The sequence below is a fragment of the Bos mutus genome, chromosome 10 (genome assembly GCF_027580195.1).
Source record: "Bos mutus isolate GX-2022 chromosome 10, NWIPB_WYAK_1.1, whole genome shotgun sequence".
In the NCBI taxonomy this organism is placed as follows: domain Eukaryota; kingdom Metazoa; phylum Chordata; class Mammalia; order Artiodactyla; family Bovidae; genus Bos; species Bos mutus.
The window spans coordinates 95,950,640-95,971,397 of NC_091626.1; the positions used below are offsets into that span (position 1 = coordinate 95,950,640).

The 20,758-nt window shown below is 43.7% G+C and overlaps 1 protein-coding gene across 1 annotated transcript in view; it reads right to left on the reverse strand.

Moving 5' to 3' along the window:
- Positions 1 to 20,758, reverse strand: part of NRXN3 (neurexin 3) — a 1,738,078-nt gene that overhangs the window by 1,234,536 nt on the left and 482,784 nt on the right. Inside the window, 2 exon segments of the mRNA XM_070378549.1 lie at positions 1,330 to 1,713; positions 8,414 to 8,852. Coding sequence (XP_070234650.1) covers positions 1,330 to 1,713; positions 8,414 to 8,852 — 823 coding nt within the window.

Sequence of the window (20,758 nt, forward strand, 5' to 3'; positions counted from 1 at the left end):
ATGAATCTCTATAGTATGTTCGATCTCCTGGAAAAGGAATCCCAAGCTTTTCTGTACTTTCCCGTTAATGATGTCGATGACAATCATTACAACCATAACAATCACTGACATTGACTATACACTTTCCATAGTGCAGGAATCTATTGACTCATTTAACCATGATTAATAGTAGGTAGGAGTCTTCCCTTGTGGCTCAGCTGGTAAAGAATGCACCTGCAATGCTGGAGACCTGGGTTTGATCCCTGGGTTGGGAAGATCCCCTGGAGAAGGGAAGGGGCAACCCACTCCAGTATTCTGGCCTGAAGAATTCACGGACTGTATAGTTTATGGGGTCACAAGGAGTCAGACATGACTGAGCAACTTTTACTTCACTTCACTTAGCAGGTAAAGAAAGTGAAAGTGAAAGTCACTCAGTCGTGTCCTACTCTTTGAGACTCCATGGACTATACAGTCCATGGAATTCTCCAGGCCAGAATACTGGAGGAGGTATCCTTTCCCTTCTCTAGGAGATCTTCCCAACCCTGGGGTCAAACCCAGGTCTCCCACATTGCAGGTGGATTCTTTACCAGTTGAGCCACAAGGAAAGCCCAAGAATACTGGAGTGGGTAGCCTATCCATTCTTCAGTGGATCTTCCCGACCCAGGAATCGAACTGGGGGTCTCTGGCATTGCAGGTGGATTCTTTAGCAACTGAGCTATGAGGGAAGGAACCTGGTTATCTCCATTTTAAAGAAGAGGAAATCAAGTCTCAAAGATATAATCTTGAATTCATATCACTCTACAAAGGCCACATTTCTCATCCAGTCTTGCCCCAGAATTCAAGTTCTTAACCAACACACCATTGCCTCATAAAACTCAACATGTAAGTGATTATTTAACAGCTAACTATTCCACTAGGCAGCAAGTCACAAAGAACAGGGCTGGGGCTATTTTATTCTACAGTGTATTTCTAAAGCTTAATCTGAGAGCTAACTCAGAGAAAGCACCCAAAAAGCAGGAACAAATGAAACAGCCTGTTGGTGAGCCCACCCAGAATCCCCAAAGAAAAAGTACTGGCCTTCTCAAAGAGACGATGTCAAACACTCCATCAAAAAAGCATCATGACCTAGCTCCAATTTATGCTAGTTTCCCTCTCTACGATCCAATCCTAGCTAAATCGAAACAAACATCCAGACCTAGAAAGGGTGTCATCTGGAAAGCAGTGAACCCAAAAAAATTCTCCCCCAGAAGCACGCAAGCACAGGGAGGGCCAAAGGAAGTGTCCGCGATAGCAAAGGGAGCCCAGGCACGTCTCCCCCACTCTCACCCAGCGCATCACCACACCACTCACCCCGCTCGCAGGTCCGTCCCCAGTAGCCAGTGCCCGTGCAGTCGCAGATGAAGCGGTTCCAGCCGTCCTTGCACACGGCGTTGTTCTTGCAGGGGTAGCTATCACACTGCTTGGCGCTCATCCGCGAGCAGGAGGACTTGACGCCCGCAGCGTTCTGCATCTCCGCCAGCTGCCGGATGTTCTTGCTGCGCCCGTCGATGAACAGGTCGCGGATGCAGCCCACGTAGCCGTAGTTGAGCATGGCGGTCCAGAGCTCGGTGGGGAGGATGAGGCCAGCGCGGTTCTCCGGCAGCCCGCCCAGGTACATGTCCCCCTCCAGGTCGAGGATCTCGCTCTCCCCGCTGGCGGTGAACGGCGTGCGCCTGCTGTTCACTGATATGGTACCTGGGATGGGAGGATGGAGACAAAGAATGAGCTCATGGCCCTCCTGGCATCCCAGGTGAGCCTCCCAGTTGATGAACTGAATGAAAGGAACCTAGTGGGTGAGGTGGGAGACCAGCGTGGCCCGGCCAGGAGAGAACCTTGTGAGCGGGGAATGAAAGGCCACAAAATGGTAAAAAAGGACAACGCAGGCCATTTGGTTCTGGTCCCTGCAGCTAAGACAGCCAAGCCCAGAGCAAGACCCAGGAAAATCCCAGTGGCCAGTGCTGAAAATACTTTTTTTTTCTACCTAAAAGTCTTGGCTGAAAGGTTGCATGCCATATAGGCTGATAGCAGCACCATCCCTTCCCGTGTTTAAATCCTAGCTCTGCCACCTACCAGCTAGACAACCCTGAAGATGTGACTTCACTTTTCTGGTCCTCAATTTCCTCATCTGTAAAATGGGAAAGGAACTGTCCCACCTCACAGGTTGGCATGATGGCTGCGTGCATGCATACTAAGTCGCTTCAGTCGCATCCAACTTTGCAACCCTTTGGACTGCAGGCAGATGAGCTGATATATGTAAGGCGCTTTTTACTCTGTACCTAGGACAGAGTCTATAAGTCCCGCCTGAGTCTTCACCTCTGGCTCACCATTGCCAGAAGGGTGGAACCTGCTCTTCTGTCTCACTCTCCTCTCTCTCCATGAGCTGATATCCTCTGTACTTGTCTTAGGTACCCGTCCAGCCAGTATGTATTTTCAACACTCATTGCTTTTGATAAATTTTAACTGGAACATGTTTCTTCATTTGTTCACTTAACAACTATGTATTGGAACCTGTTCTATCTCTAGTATAGTTCTAGGCACAGACACGAATTTGACAGCCATGCCCCTGCTCTCATGAAGCTGATGTTCCAGAGCAGAGGAAGAGAAAATAAATAAATCACTAAATAAATAAAAGAGACGGACAAGTGGCAAGTGGGAGGAAGGCAGTTAAATGGGTGCAGCAGCCCCAGCAGACGGGTTCTACTTTCAAGTGGACGGTTGGTAAAGGCTTCTCTAAGCAGGTGACAGGTAAGCTGAAACCAGAATGCTGAGAAGGATCCAGGCATGTCAAGTCCAGGGGGAAGAGGAATGTATCTGGCACCGGGAATGGCACTTACAAAGGGCCTTGGGTAGGCAGGAGTGTGGCTAGAGTCAAAGTTGCCAGAGGAAGTCAACAAGAGGTGAGATCAGAGCTGGACTGGGCACACGAGATCACAGATGGAACCCCGAGCCTGACCTGGGAACTTGGGAACCAGGTTTCCAGTCTTAAATGGCTTTCTAACCCTGCACCAGTCCCTGAACCCAGTTACAGATCAATTTCCTAACTGAAAAATCAAACTGATATCTGAACGTCATGCCAAAACTTTCAAAAATTTAGTCTTCTCGAAGTCCTTTATTAGTACCAGGATAACAGGGCCATCCATCAGCCAGCTTTCCCTCATCTGAGTCTCAGTTCCCTCGGCTATGACAGAGGACAGCATGCAGGGCCTGGGAGATCAGATGAGATCAAGAAAGTGAAGCACACTCAAAATCACAAAGCACACCCAGCGGTGGAAGGCAGGAAGAGCAGAGGGGCCACTGGGGCGCTCAGTTAGGCCCGCTCCCCCAGCTCTCCCCTGCAAATTTTCTCCTGGAAAAACCAGCTTTGCCTTTTCACTTTTAAATCTTTTTTAAAAAAAACCTACATAACAGTAAAACTGTCCCGGCCACCATTTTTAGTACTTTCTGTGCTTTTCTGGACTCAAGCTTCAGAATAATCTTGTGGCTGACGTTCGTATTTCCCCTATTTTACAAATGAGGAAAGGGACTCAAGCCTCAACATCCTCTCTCTTGCACAGTCTGCTTTCTTTACCCACCACATTCCACTGAAATAATCTGATCACCAACTAACAGCAAGGAGCTTCTATTGCCAAGTGAAGAACAGCACCCGGAACCGATTTAAACAGTGGAGCCTTAAGCAATCCGTCCTGAGCAAAATCCTCCTCTAAGTGTGTGACCACAAATGTTTTGAGAGTCAGTCCTCCAGTTGGGGAGTGAAAATAAAAGGTTCCCAAAGATCACCTCTCAGTCATATTCTTCAGGATGAGCAGCAGGCACCACAATTAGATACTCTTAACTTTTTATAAGGATTCCCAGAAGGCTCAGTGGTAAAGAATCTGCCAGCCAATGCAGGAGACACAAGAGATGCGGGTTCGATCCCTGGGTCAGAAATATCCTCTGGAGTAGGAAATGGCAACCCACTTCAGTATTCTTGCCTAAAGAATCCCATGGACAGAAGACCCTGGCAGGCCAAAGTCCACAGGGTCACAGAAAAGTCAGAGAAGACTTAAGGGATGAAACAACAACAACGAAATGTTTTTATAACTATTTGTTTTAATATAGATCTGTTCAAACTACTGCATAATTGCACTCATCTCACATGCTAGCAAAGTAATGCTCAAAATTCTCCAAGCCAGTCTTCTTCAAGTGAACCAAGAACTTCCAGATGTTCAAGCTGGATTTAGAAAAAGCAGAGGAACCAGAGATCAAATTGCCAACATCCGTTGGATCATCAAAAAGCAAGAGAGCTCCAGAAAAACATCTATTTCTGCTTTATTGACTATGCCAAAGCTTTTGATGGTGTGGATCACAACAAACTGTGGGAAATTCTGAAAGAGATGGGAATACCAGACCACCTGACCTGCCTCTTGAGAGATCTGCATGCAATTCAAAAAGCAACAGATAGAACTGGACAGGGAACAATAGACTGGTTCCAAATAGGAAAAGGAGTACGTCAAGGCTGTATATTCTCACCCTGCTTATTTAACTTATATGCAGAGTACATCATGAGAAACGCTGGGCTGGAGGAAGCACAAGCTGGAATCAAGATTGCTGGGAGAAATATCAACAACCTCAGATATGCAGATGACACCATCCTTATGGCAGAAAGTGAATAAGAACTAAAGAGCCTCTTGGTGAAAATGAAAGAGGAGAGTGAAAAAGTTGGCTTAAAGCTCAACACTCAGGAAACTAAGATCATGGCATCTGGTCCCATCACTTCATGACAAATAGATGGGGAAACAATGGAAACAGTGAGAAAATTTATTTTGGGGGGCTCCAAAATCACTGCAGATGGTGACTGCAGCCATGAAACTAAAAGACCCTTGCTCCTTGGAATGAAAATTATAACCAACCTAGACAGCATATTAAAAAGCAGAGACAGTACTTTGCCAACAAAGTTTTGTCCAGTCAAAGCTACAGTTTTTCCAGCAGTCATATATGGATATGAGAATTGGACCATAAAGAAAGTTGAGCACCGAAGAATTAATGCTTTTGAACTGTGGTGTTGGAGAAGACTCTTAGTCCCTTGGACTGCAAGGAGATCAAACCAGTCAATCCTAAAGGAAATCAACCTGAAATATTCATTGGAAATACTGATGTTAAAGCTTCAATATGCTGACCACCTGATGCAAAGAACTGACTCATTGGAAAAGACCTTGATGCTGGGAAAGATTGAAGGCAGGAGGAGAAGGGGATGGCAGAGGATGAGATGGTTGGATGGCATCACTGACTCAATGGACATGAGTTTGAGTAAGCTCCAGGAATTGGTGATGGACAGGGAAGCCTGACATGCTGCAATCCATGGGGTTGCAAAGAGTTGAACATGACTGAGCAACTAAACTGAACTGATAAGAACAACATACTGGAAAATACTCTCAGGAAGAAATGAAGTTCTTCATTTCTTAAAAAAGCCGTCTCTGAAATTTCTTCAAATCTAAACTTGTTTAAAGAACAATAGACCCAAGTGTAAATATTCAGAAAGTGCTCCCCAGGAAATGCATTAAGAGCCTTTTTTTTTCCTTTTCAATTGTAGTATTTCCCATCTCTACAGCATGTAAAGGACAGGAGTGTCTCTGATACTGTATTTCTTCCAAGGTACGTTGTTTAAAAAATGAGTTTCTATCAGGTTTAAATATTTTTAAATAATCTATTGAGAAGAACATATTGTAAAACAAAAAAAATCTAAAAAGCAATATGGCAATTTGTGTTCTTACTGAAATAATTTGATTATAAAAAATTACTTATGAGAGCTAAATTACACTGTATAAATGTCACTTTTAAAACTTGTAAGTTTGACATAACATCTAAGACCCATTTTTGTGTCTCTAAGACTAATTATTTTGTGTCCCTTTTGAATTTTTAAACTTCTAATTAACAGTGATTATGAAAGCATTTCTGAATAAAAATATACATTTAAAAACATATTAAAATGTTGTTATGCTGCTTATATATAAAAATTATTTTTTTGTTGTTTAGTTGCTAAGTCATGTCCGACTCCTTGCAACCCCATGGACAGCAGCATGCCAGGCTTCCCTGTCCTTCACTATATCCCAGAGTTTGCTCAAGCTCGTGTCCGTTGAGTTGGTGATTCCATGCAACCATCTCATCCTCTATCACCACCTTGCTTACTCAGTAAATTTTTATAGGGTTTAATCAAATTTATCAGTGTGTGTTGTATTCAGTAGCTAAGTCATGTCCACTCTTTGCCACCCCATGGACTACAGCACACCAGGCTTCCTGTTCTTCACTATCTCCTGGAGTTTGCTCAAATTCATGTCCATTGAGTCGGTGATGCCATCCAACCATCTCATCTTCTGTTGCCACCTTGTTTACTCAGTAAATTTTTATAGGTCTTGATCAGATTTATCAGTATGTCAAAGTATTAACCAATGCCATAGCATCCAAGTATAAAATTAAAGTGTTTTGTAATCAAAACTTGTTTGTCAAAAATGGGTCTGATGGTTCTAACCAGACAAAATAACAACCTACTTGAAAAAGCAATTAGTGTTGAGAATAAACAGAAACAGATACGGGCAATTTTACATGTTCTAGCCTGCCTGTGACTCAGATAGGTGACATTTAAGCTGTGCCAAGGTCTAGGTTAGTCAATCATGAAAGCCATCAACCATGACCAGTCCAAAGACCCAATGTGCATGGTCTTAAAAACTCTGTGGGAGAGGGAGAGGGTGGGATGATTTGGGAGAATGGCATTGAAACATGTATACTATCACATATGAAACGAACCACCAGTCCAAGTTCGAAGCATGATACTGAATGCTTAGGGCTGGTGCACTGGGATGACCCAGAGGGATGGTACGGGGAGGGAGGAGGGAGGGGGGTTCAGGATGGGGAACACATGTACACCTGTAGTGGATTCCTGTTGATGTATGGCAAAACCAATTCAATATTGTAAAGTAATTAGCCTCCAATTAAAATAAATAAATTTATATAAAAAAAAAAACTAGCAGGAGTGTTTCCTTTATAATTCTCAGATAGCTTTCTCGCTCCACCCCGGCCGACATATTTACGGATAAACTTTGAAAGATTTGGCCTCAGAAGAAATTAAGTTTGTGTGCTTTCTGCTTAAAAAGAACAAAATGCTTATTCTTGCCCAACAAGCACGTTTCATTTGAAGTCTCTTGGTTCTGATCAAATTTCAGGCAATCAATAAGGCAGCCTGCTGGGCAATAAACCATCCAGATCTGCAATCTGCCACCCGTCTGCCCTTTGCACAGAACCTAAGCGGCTCCTCCTAAAGGCAACACTGCTCGTCTCCGCCATCCCTCCAGCTCTGGGAGGATGCGGAAGAGCCATCCGCGCATGCCCAGCCATCCCTGGCTACAGCGGGAAACCTACTGCTTTCTATTGTTGGCCAAATGTACCCAGAAAAGAAATGTCCAAAAGGAAGGCATTTTTGTGTTCATCAGGAGAGTAAAACCTTCAAAATATGGCAAACAGGGCTGAGACATTTCTTGAGTATGATACTACCTAAATGGAGAATCCAGAAATAAATGTGAAATTCAAATGCTCTAATTATTACTCAGGGTGAAATGTCCTTTCTGATGGCACAGGATGTGACCTTCAACGCCACATGTCCACAGAAAGCAGGCAGACTGTTCAGGCATTGCAAAGCCTCAGCTTCTCTATTTGTGTTTCCCCACTCCCATCCTTTGTTACTATTCCAGGGTGGCTATGTACTGCCTGGGGCTAGCTTGTTTGATCCATGGCTGCAGAAACAAAGCCATTTGAAGCAAATGCAGAAGGTTATGAAGAGGAAGGGAGAGTTAGTGAGGTCTGAGCAAACAGTGAAATATATAGGCTTTCACACCAAAGGAAGGCTTTACATTGAACGTGACTTCAGGAAAAATCAATTTGTCTTTTCCTTTCTTGTCATAATTTCCCCTGCAATATGACTCCTGACAATTATTGAAGGGTGCATCGTTGCATAAACCCTTGCACAGTGCGGCTTATTCTCCAAGAGTAATCACATAGTGTAGCATCTGTGATGTCACAATTGGTTTCTATGGTGATAAGAAAAAGGAGACTAAGAAGAGAAGGGAAAAAAAACACATCACACCAGTGACATGACAGTCACTTTGGTAGCAGTGCGAATGCTCCTTGTAAAACCATCCTCAGTCCCAGGGTCTCAGAGCTATCACTGAAGCCATTGTGCAGTGAGTGACAAGGGAGATGAGGAGAGGGATGTCAGCCTTTGATAAGACAGGTGTCTTGTTCGGTAACATCATCTTACAACAAGCATTAAGGAGAATAGCAGAAGAATCAGCAAGTGCAAACATTAAAAAAAAAAAAAAAAACCTATAAGGAAAGGGAAGTTTGCATATACCCTGCCTCTTCCTACCTGATCTGCCGTCTCGCTGAATATCCACGTGGTACCATTCCCCATCATTGGCTTTCTTCTGCGTGGCTTTCACTTTAATGGTGCCTGAGCCCATGTCAAGCAGCAGGTACAGGTTGCCATCGAGGAGTTCCACAGCAAAGAAGTCCACCTTGGTGTTCTTCTGGCTCCGGGCATCCTTTCTCTCTTGGGGCTTGCCGTGAGTGAAGAGGATCAGGCCGTTGGGCTCAGTGGTGCGAAAGTCAAAGGAGATAGAGCCCATGCGTTTGGTATTCCACTTGGGCAAGCTGATGTAAGCCTCTGGGGTCTCAAAGTTGATGGGGTCCAGTGTGGCCACATTCTCACACTTGAATACTACCTCACCATAGATCTTCATCTTGGTGTCCCCAATCCTGGCCAAGCGAGACAGCTCCAGACGGATGTCATTATTCTTATAAACAACCTGTCAAAAGTCAAACAAGTGCCATATGAATCAATCTTGCAAGCTGCAACCATCCATCGCTCACTGGGAACTCAGGAAAAAGGCCCGAGAAGAAGCTTCAGGACACAAGAGTCTGAAATAATATGAGAAACATGAGCCACAGCACTTGAAAAGCAGCTGCACAAACCTCTGAGGTGCACACAAGCCCTGAAGAAGCCCCTGTGTCTCCACTGTGTTCCTTTGGTCTGTTTCCTTCTGGCTGATTTTTTGCAGCATCAGAAAGTTACACAATGCAAGCAGAAATCAAGAGACTGAGTTGCGCAGACACAAATATTTCCAGAGATATTTACTGAAGTGTCCTCAGTAAAAGGCCAGGAACAACCTAAATGCCCATCAGTGACAGACTGGCACACCCTTATACCGGAATATGAGGCAGCCCTCAAAAACAAAGTAGCGCTCCCAGTTTTGACGTGGATTTTCTGAGTAATATTGTTAAGTGAATCAGCAAGGAACAGAACCATGTGCATTATGCTATCATTATGCAAAGTGGGTGTGTGTGTTAGGAAGTGTGCATTTTATGTATATACGTTTGCAAATGCATTAAACATTTTTGGAAGGAAACACATAAGAGACTATAAAATGGTCACTAGGGAGAGGATTTGTAGAATTAATATTTAGGAGTGGAGAGAGACTTACTTTTCACTATATCTTGCTGTACGGTTGGTTGTTTTTTTTAAGATGACTGAGTGTTAAGCATTGGGAGGGAAGACCTATATTTTTCTCCACATTGCATGTATCCTCTATACACATAAAGTAAGAGAATGAAACACCCTAAAACATTTTTAAAAAAATTATGACTTTCTAAACCTCATATAACCTATGTAAGAGTAGGGATTAATCTTGTTCCAAAACTAGAATTTTAAAGAGGTTTTGTTGCTGTTAAAACTGAATTTTGGGGTACTCTTTCTACCCCCTTCTGATGCCTATGTCAGAAGCTTTCTCTATCTCCTTTATACTTTAATAAAACTTTATTACACACACACACACAAAAAAAAAACTGAATTTTGATGCAGCGCCCTCAGATAGGTCTTGGTCCTTTGATCTCTAGGCAATGTCACATCCATACCGAAACAATAAACAGGGGGAAACAGAGGGCAAAGGGGCTAGCATCTGAGTACTGATTATGTAGACCGCTTTGCTATGTCCTTCATATTGTCTTATTCAAATTCTAAATCAGGACCTCGATTTAGGTTCCAATCCCACATCCACTACTTCCAAGCTGTGTGAACTTCAAAGTTATTTAACGTCCTCCGGTTTGCTTCCTCCTTTGACAATGGGAATATAGGAACAGACTCTTTCTTAAGGATGGACTGAGTTACTATATGGGAAGCACTTAGAATGTTCACAGAGTATGGGGACAAACATCTCAGCTCTTTTGAGGGTGACTGTTAACTCACTTGGTCCTTTCTGCAGCCCTGAGAAAGTTGTCTTATCTCCATTTTCAGTAAAATAACAAGACTTAAGTGCTAAACTCTTACACCTCATCTCAGTGATAAAAAGTTAATTGAGTGAGTCATTCCAGTATATATCATTTAATCCCAAACATCTACCTGTAGAATTGCTTCTCTTCTCTCTCCCAACATGAGGAGAAAATCAAGCAAAGATGTATGCCTTTTCATATTGATTAACAACAAAGAATTGAAAAGGCCTACCATATAGCCTTCGTCATGGGTGAAATCATAGTCACACTGAGAACAGTCACAATACTGATATTTACTGAGCACCTCCTACCAGGCACTGTACTCAGGATCTGAAGTCTAGCACCCCATCAGATCCTGACAACACCCACTTGACGTGTCTACCATCGTTCTCCCATTTTACAGATGCAGAAACAGACATGGACAGTAGTTAAGGAGCCAGCCCACGGTCACACAGCCAGTTAAGTGCCCGAATAGGACTTGAACCCAGGGAGTTAGCTCCAGAGTCCATGTGGTTCGACACCTACGGACATTCAGCACAGGGTTATACTTCCAGCACCCATGAGCTCATCTTCAATAACACACTGGAAATCATGTATGTTCAACTTCCCAGTTCAAAAGCTAAATTTCTTAATTCTAGTGGACTGACCATGTGCAAAAGGAAAAAAAGAAAAAACAAAACTGCAAGATTCTTAGGCAATCACTCAAGTGAGTGAGAAAAGAAATGAAAAATGTTTAATGGCTAGCAGCTTTTCCTTTCTAATCCCCATGCAACAACCTGTGAGAGCTCTCTGTCATAACCTAACTGCAGCTTTCTTTGCATTTGAGCTAAACACCTATGACCAGAGCTCTTGTAAAGGTTAATTATTAACGTAGAACAATAGGGGATCCCACAGGGACAGACTGAGGCTCGGCTCCATTGAACAATAAATGGAAAAAGAACTCAAATATCTCTACAGGAGGCAGATGGATAAAAAGAAAAGGGCCTTTTAAAAGAATGCAGCATCCTATGAAGAGGAACTCTTCTGTGAGAAGGGTACAGAACCACGACTGGGACAGACAGTGAATAACTAGAATGCAGATTTCTGGAGACACAGACAAGAGAATCCCAGCTGGGAACTGGCAAGACAAAGACTTCTCTCAAAAGCTCTTTGAAAATGAGCTCTCTAGCTACTCCATGGCCCTGAAATTACTTGTCTATTTACTTGCAATTTCCACACCTTTCCCACTGACAGCTGAGTAACCTCTCTGAGTCCCATTGTATTTATTTCCAAAGGCAGGAGACTCAATAGCTGTTCCAGAACTGTTCCTCTTTCCCTCCAGCCCCAGAGCAATTATCAAGATTAAATGGGATATTATACCTGGTAGAATGTAGAGAATCCTAAATAGTACGTAAGCCTAGGAACACAATAGTACACCATGTTTTCCAGCAGTACTGGGGTACTATTGAAAACTGGCAGGGGCCTGAACTGATGTTCTTCTGAGGATCTCCTACCAATAAGAAAGGGACAGGAGAGCACCTTGTAGCCCAGTGATATTCAATTAAGAAGCTCCATGGTTGGCATCTTCACCTCCCTACCCAAACCCCTGCCAACCTGCCCACTGCAAGACCATGGCATGGCCATGCAAAAGTGTAGCAGCACCTTGGGGAGGGCATGATGGCAAGAAACCCCAGTGGACTCCCTTACAAGGCAAAGTAGTATCTAGTATAGTTGCTGTTGTTCAGTCACTAAGTAGTGTCTGACTCTCTGTGACCCCATGGACTGCAGCACACCAGACTTCCCTGTCCTCCACTATCGCCGGATGTTTGCTCAGGTTCTACTGAATCAGTGACACTATCCAACCATCTCATCCTCTGCCGCCCCGTTCTTCCCCTGCCTTCAACGTTTCCCAGCACCAGGGTCTTTTCCAATGAGTTGGCTCTTCGCATCAGGTGGCCAAAGTATTAGAGCTTGAGCTTTAGCATCACTCCTTCCAATGAATAATCAGGACTGATTTCCTTTAGCATTGACTGATTTCATCTCCTTGCTGTCCAAGGGACTCTAAAGAGTCTTCTCCAGCCAATTCGAAAGCATTAATTTGGTATAGTATTTTCTGTAAATTCATACTTTCATCTAAATGGAAAGCCCTGATGACCAAACTAGGAAAAGATGTGGCAGTGAGCACCTTGGTTGACAACTAGCCTCAAGGAGCAATGAGAGACAAAGCGGAAACAGCTCCTAATGGGAGATGTCACACAGCCTGGGGTGACAGAGGCAGAGTGCCAAAGAGTGACAACTCCAACCTCGGGCTTATAAAAGCTGCTGTTTGGACTTGCAGCTTGTCCAGCTGTCAAGTCCTAAGGATCGCTCAAACCAGCCCCTCGCCTACTCCAGCAGTGCCAGACTCTGTCCACCACCATTTCTCCTCCGGATTTCTGCAACGGCCTTCTAACAGAACCCCCTGATCCTTCCCCTCATGTTCTCCATAGTTCCACAGTGAATTTTCCAAAACCATTAAATCTGATCAGGCATTCCCTTGCTTAATAACCCTCAACATAGACAAGGATGATCTGTCCGTGTCTCTCTCCCCACTTGTTTCCCTTTCTTTCCCCCATCCTTTCATTCTCTAATCCAGACGACTTAAAGCTCTTTGATTCTTTTAATGATCCTCTTCTCTCCCCTGTGTCTGTCTGTCTGTCTGTCTCTCTGTCTGTGTGTTAGTCTCTCAGTAGCATCTGACTCTTTGCAACCCCATGGACTGTAGCCCTCCAGGCTCCTCTGTTCCTGGGATTCTCCAGGCAAGAATACTGGAGTGGGTTGCCATTCTCTTCTCCAGGGGATCTTCAGAATCCAGGGATCCAACCCAGATCTCCTGCATTGCAGGTGGATTCTTAACCATCTGAGCCATTTGTTCCCTGTTAAACACTTTTCTTGCTCTGATCTACATCCAGTACACACTCCTTGTCCTTCTGGTCTCAGTTTAGATGCTACTTTCTTGAGGAATCCTTTCTGACAAAATGGCCCCCATAATTCTGACAATTTTGTGGATGTTTTCCTTCTGCACACTATCTTTTATTCTTTGACCATGTGTAAGTATGTTTGTACAAATTTGAATCCTTTTAAAAGTGTTTTGATTATGAATTATCAAATAAGATGTGCTTAGGACTTTTATCCTTATGTATCAGAGGGTAGACAGAATGAGAACCATAATCACAGAAAACTAACCAAACTGATTACACATGGACCACAGCCTTGTCTAACTCAATGAAACTATGAGCCATGCCATGTGGGGCCACCCAAGATGGATGGGTCATGGTGGAGAGTTCTGACAAAACATGGTTCCCTGGAGAAGGGATTAGCAAACCACTTCAGTAATCTTGCCTTTAAAACCCCATGAACAATATGAAAAGGCAAAAAGATAGGATACTGAAAGAAGAACTCCCCCGGTCGGTAGGTGCCGAATATGCTACAGGAGATCAATGGAGAAATAACTCCAGAAAGAATGGAGAGACAGAGCCAAAGCAAAAACAATGCCCAGTTGTGGGTGTGACTGATGATGGAAGTAAAGTCTGATGCTGTAAAGAACAGTATTACGTAGGAACCTGGAATGTTAGGTCTATGAATCAAGGTAAATGAGAAGTAGTCAAATAGGAGATGGCAAGAGTGAACATTGACATTTCAGAAATTAGTGAATTAAAACAGACTGGAATGGGTGAATTTAATTCAGGTGACAATTATATCTACTACTGTGGGCAATAATCCTATAGAAAATATGGAGTAGCCATCATAGCAAACAAAAGAGTCAAAAATGCAGTATTTGGGGGCAATCTCAAAAATGACAGAATGATCTCTGTTCGTTTCCAAGGCAAACCATTCAACATCATAGTTATCCAAGTCTGTGCCCCAACCACTAATATCAAAGAAGCTGAAGTTGAACGGTTTTATGATGACCTACCAGACCCTCTAGAACTAACGTCAAAAAGATGTCTTTTTAATCATACAAGACTGGAATGCAACAGAAAGAAGTCTAAAGGTACTTGGGGTAATAGGCAAGTTTAGCCTTTGAGTACAAAATAAAGCAGGACAAAGACTAACAGAGTTTTGCCAAGAGAATACACTGGTCATAGTAAACAATTCCTTCCAACAACACAAGAGACAACTCTACATATGGACATCACCAGATGGTCAACACCAAAATTAGATTGATTATGTTCTTTGCAGCCAAAGATGGAGAAGCTCTATACATTCGGCAAAACCAAGACTGGGAGCTGACTGTGGTTCACATCATGAACTCCTTATTGCCAAATTCAGACTTGACTTGAGGAAAGTAGGGAAAACCACTAGACCATTCAGGTATGACCTAAATCAAATTCCTTACGATTATATAGTAGAAGTGACAAACAGATTCAAGGGATTAGATCTGATAGACAGAGAGCCTGAAGAACTATGGATGGAGGTTCATGATATTGTACAAGAGGCAGTGATCAAAACCATCCCCAAGAAAAAAAAAATGCAAAAGGCAAAATGGCTGTCTGAGGAGGCCTGACAAATAGCTGTGAAAAGAAGAGAAGTGAAAAGCAAAGGAGAAAAGGAAAGATACACCCATTTGAATGCAGAGTTCCAAAGAATAGCAGGGAGAGATAAGAAAGACTTCCTCCGTGATCAATGCAAAGAAATAGAGGAAAACAATAGGATAAGAAAGACTAGAGATCTCTTCAAGAAAATTAGAGATGCCAAGGGAACATTTCATGCAAAGATGGGCTCGATAAAGGACAGAAATGGTATGAACCTAACAGAAGCAGAAGATATTGAGAAGAGGTGGCAAGAACACAAAGAAGAACTGTACAAAAAAGATCTTCATGACCCACATAACCACACGGTGTGATCACTCACCTAGAACCATTCTAGAATGCAAAATCAAGTGGGCCTTAGGAAGCATCACTATGAACAAAGCTAGTGGAGGTGATGGAATTCCAGTTGAACTATTTCAAATCCTAAAAGATGATGCTGTGAAAGTGCTGCACTCAATATGCCAGCAAATTTGGAAAGCTCAGCAGTGGCCACAGGACTGGAAAAGGTCAGTTTTCATTCCAATCCCAAAGAAAAGGCAATGCCAAAGAATGCTCAAACTACTACACAACTGCACTCATCTCACAGGCTAGTGAAGTAATGCTCAACATTCTTCAAGTGAGGCTTCAACAGTATGTGAACTAAGAATTTCCAGATGGTCAAGCTGGATGTATAAGAGGCAGAGGAACCGGAGATCAAATTGCCAACATCCATTGGATCATAGAAAAAGCAAGAGAATTCTAGAAAAACAGAAAAACATCTATTTCTGCTTCATTGACTATTCCAAAGCCTTTGTGTGGATTACAACAATATGTGGAAAATTCTTAAAGAGAAGGAAATACCATACCACCTCACCTGCCTCCTGAGAAACCTGCATGCAGGTCAAGAAGCAACAGTTAGAACCAGACATGGAACAACAGGCTGGTTCCAAATTGGGAAAGAAGTATGTCAAGGCTATATACTGTCACCCTGCTTATTTAACTTATATGTAGTGTATATCATGCAAAATTCTGGGCTGGATGAAACACAAGCTGGAATCAAGATTGCCGGGGAAAATGTCAGTAACCTCAGATATGCAGACGACACTATCCTTATGGCATAAAGTGAAGAGGAACTAAAGAGCCTCTTGATGAAAGTGAAAGAGGAGAGTGAAGAAGCTGGCTTAAAACTCAATATTCAAAAAAGTAAGATCATGGCATCCGGTCCCATCACTCCATGGCAAATAGATGGGGAAACAAAGGAAACAGTGAGAGACTTTATATTCTTCGGCTCCAAAATCACTGCAGATGCTGACTGCAGCCATGAAATTAAGACACCCAATCCTTGGAAGAAAAGTTATGACCAACCTAGACAGCATATTAAAAAGCAGAGACATTACTTTGCCAACAAAGGTCCATCTAGTCAAAGCTATGGTTTTTCCAGTAGTCATGTATGGATGTGAGAGTTGGTCCATAAAGCTGAGCGCTGAAGAACTGATGCTTTTGAACTGAGGTGTTGGAGAAGACTCTTGAGGATCCCTTGGACTGCAAGGAGATCCAACCATTAAACCTAAGGGAAATCAGTACTGAATATTTATTGGAAGAACTGATGCTGAAGCTGAAGCTCCAATACTTTGGCCATCTGATGAGAAGAACTGATTCACTGGAAAAGATCTTGATGTTAGTAAAGACTGAGGGCAGTAGGAGAAGGCAACAACAGAAGATGAGATGGTTGGATGGCATCACTGACTCAATGGATATGAGTCTGAGCAGGTTCCATGAGTTGCTGATGGACAGGGAAGCCTGGCATGCTGCAGTCCATGCGATCACAAAGAGTTGGACCCAACTGAGTGACCGAACTAAACTCAACTGAACTGGACTTGCAGCGCATGCTTAGAAGGTCAGATAGTAAAACAGTTGTATACAGAATCTCAGGGCTAAGACACTGTCTCAGAACACCACCTCTTGTCTTAATCTTAATGTCCCTAATCTTTGATACAGAGGCACACAGGAACAATACCAGGAGTAAGGCAAGCTATGAGCAGGAGCAATACAGTAAAAACAGTCACCACCTACCAAGAGCCTATTATGTGCCAGACACTTTAAAAATGCTAATGTGCACCTCCCACATTAAGGAAGTGAAACAGGTAACATTAGCCTCACTTTGCAGAAATGAGGTTCAGAGAGGATAGGCACTTGTCTAAGATCACACGGTCCCTTAAGGGCATAACCAGGACTTGAACCCAGATCTCTCTGACTGTACTGGGGCAAGGTCATGTTCCAGGGCTGGCCATTCCTAAGCTCTCTAGTAGTGCAGGCTTACCCATAAAGTAGAAACTCCTTAAATCAGGCACAAAAAAACACACCCAGCTCCATCCAGACTTATTAAGCCCTTCCTACCTGGGCTGCCCTCTCTAATGGATCCCTACCCTTCCCTTCCCCACTTTGAGGCACTTGGAGGCTTCAGTGTGAACTCTGGTGTCAGAGCTTCTGCATACTTGCTCATCACGTAGGTTTCCCAGCCTACAGTGCCTTCCTCTCCTCTCCAACCTCTAAATGATGATTCATCCCTCCCAGGATCTACCCCCAAACCCACTCCAGGCCCTCCTGGACTACTCTGGTTCTTGCTGATACCCACCATTTGCTTGGAAGCCTTTCATTGCCTACCTATGACGGAGCTGTCTGCCTGCCTGCCCAGACCATTGGCCTTGATTGGGAAAGAAACCGCTGTTCTTTTAATATTCGTTTATTTTTGGCTGTGCCAGGTCTTCATCACAACATGTGGGCTTTCTCTAGTTGTGGCGAGTGGGGGCTACTCTCTAGTTGCGGGATGCGTGTGTCTCATTGTGGTGGCTTCTCTTGCTGTGGAGCACAGGCTGGGTACACAGGCTTCAGTAGCTGTGGTGCGCGGGCTTAGCTGTTCCACAGCATGTAGGATCTTCCTGAACCAGGGATCGAACCCATGTCCCCTGCACTGGCACACAGATTCAAAACCACTGGACCACCTGGGAAGCCCCAGGAGAGGTTATTCTAATCTATATGCTGTGCTTTTTAAACTCTTCCTTGATGCTCAAGGAATATGGCAAGCCCAGGAGTGTGAATCTAAGGGGTAGCAGTTCATGGGAGTATTTAGAAGGTCAGATAGTAAAATGGTTTTGGACAGAAGCACAGAGTTAAAATACTCTCTGAGAACAACCGACTCATTTGAAAAGACCCTGATGCTGGGAAAGATTGAGGGCAGGAGGAGAAGGGGACAACAGAGGATGAGATGGTTGGATGGCATCACCGACTCAATGGACATGGGTTTGGGTAGACTTCGGCAGTTGGTGATGGACAGGGAGGCCTGGTGTGCTGCGGTTCATGCAGTCGCAAAGAGTCGGACACAACTGAGTGACTGAAATGAACTGAACTGAGAACACCACCTCTTGTATGTCTCCCCAATCTTTGATACAGAGGAACACAGGAACAATACCAGGAGTAAGACAAGCTATGATAGCAAGAACAATACAATAAAGAGAGTCACCACCTATCAAGAACGCATGGGAGTATTTTCCTCTCTCTTCCATCTTATCCCAGGACACTCTGGACGCTGTTTTCAGCTTTCTGGGAATATACATCCACATATTCTGTGATAAATGCCACATCCCTGGACTCTCCAGCAAGGGACCCAGAAGGAATCTGGGAGTGTGGGTTTGTTCCCCGCAGTTCCAAGATGGCCTTGTGGTTCTGTTTCTCCTGTCCAGGAAGAGCAGATTTACCACACGGCCTTTCTTTTCTCTTGTTTTTGAAGTGTCTGTAATCCTCTATGTGTCTACATATAGGGCAATCTCAATTAAAAAAAAAAAAACAGATCGTCTTATAGGACTGTGACTCACAGGCCTGTGACTTGATGACGGAGCATCACTGTTCTGACCCAGGTCAGTGGACGGTGTCTGAAGTCAGGACTCTGGGGGACATCCTCTGGAGTATGTGGGCCAGACGAAACAGAGTGGTGAAAAGCCAATGTCAGGGGGCCTTGGGGTGGAACAGCATTGACAACAAATCCCAGTAAAGCCTTTTGACTTTATACCTGTGTGCAGAGCAGTTTACATATGACCAGCAATGGACAAAGATTTATTCCCTACCCCAACATAATCCTTTGACAATAGATAATAACGAAATGAGCTTTTTCTCTTCGGCTTTCAGGATTGTGCAGTTTCTAGATAAACCTGGGGGTAATCTTGTTATTGTGTGACATTTCTACTCTGCGTAAATAAATAAGAAGCCCTGGGAAAGCACCTTGCGTCTGGGGCAGTCACAGACTCACATATCCTACTTTCTCTATATTACTTCCCCCTCCACCCTTCAGGCAACTGATGACTCTGGTCGGTGGTGATTTTCTTTCCTAGGGAGCGTCTACTCAACTCATCTGTCACTCAAAACATTCAACCTTGTTACCTTTCAGTAAGCACGGGTCTTACTGTTTTGAGTAAACCTCAAATATCTTATCAGCAAAACATATGCACTACAGCTTTAAAAATCTGAACCAGCACCTAGTTGTAGCGGTGCTTAATAAATGCTCATATCTTCATTAAATCCGATGTTGGACTCAGTTGGCAGCACAAGGCAGAGGTCAAGGTCACGGACGTCCCGCCTCAGTAAGTACAGTCTGAGTCCAGCTCCTCCCCTGCCGGCTGTGTGACCTTGGACAATGGTTAACGTTCTTCACGTCAAAGACTTACAGGTAACGCGTCTCCTTTCACAGGGCCGTAAGAGGCCTGTGAGGTAATGTGTCATAGCTACAAAATGCTTTAGCGGTTTCTGATGCTTCTCTTCATTTTGTTATTTTCTGTGAGAAGCCATAACTAGATCAACAGAGAGGAGAGCCTGACATGGAGTCATTAGAAAGGGAAGATTCCACTACAATATTGTAAAGTAATTAGCCTCCAATTAAAATAAATACATTACTTAAAAAAAAAAAAAAGGGAAGATTCCCTGTGAGGGTAAGTTCTAAGCCACGTGTCTGCTCAAGAGTCTAACGACAGACTCTGGATTTAACAAATTCTGAAGGTAGAATAAAAAATTACAAATTACAAAATCGGGACTTCCCTGGTGGCCCAGTGGTTAGGAATCTGCCTTACAATGCAGGTCTCCGGTCAGGGAAGTAAGATCCCACAAGCCTTGGGATGACGAAGCCCCTGGGCGGCAAGTACTAAAGCTCGTGTGCAGAGAGTCCACGCACAGCTAAAACCTGATGCAGCAAATTAGGAAAAATAAATAAATAGTTGCCTAGTGTGGCATTTATAAGATATGAAAACGCCTAGTGGTATCTATTTTTTGTCTTTCTCACACACCAGGCCCTTGTACAGATTTAGGATTCATGATCCTTAACATCATTTTCTGCCGCAGTGTACCACTGACCAAATTCCAACAGTGAACTTCTAGCACAAATGGGGCAGCAGATGGTCCTCTTAGCTTCCAAAGCCAGAGAAGCTGATATTTGGCATGGCCAAGGCCACATCTGCACCCCTGGTCTGGCTAACAGGGGTCAGCAGACTCACTCGCCTGCTGAGTTGCAGCTGACACCCAGGCTGAGGCCCTGAGCCCCCGCCACTGCATACCACGGACATCATTTCCAGGTTGCTGTTCTGCTCACAGCGCTCAGGGTCTGCCAAAGATAAAAACCGAGCCCCAGAAATAGAAAATGGGAATGGAGTTTCAGAATCACAGGCAAGAGCCAAGAAATATGAGAGTCCTGAGACTCAAAGTAAAGGCCGGAAAGACTCCAGATAAAGTTGAAACCTGTAGGAGAAATACTGGCGATTAACTAACTTGAGGTTTGACAGAAACAACAAAATTCTGTAAAGTAATTATCCTTCAATTAAAAATTAAATACCTTTAAAAAAATTTTTTTAAAGGTTGGGCGAACATACTGTCACAGG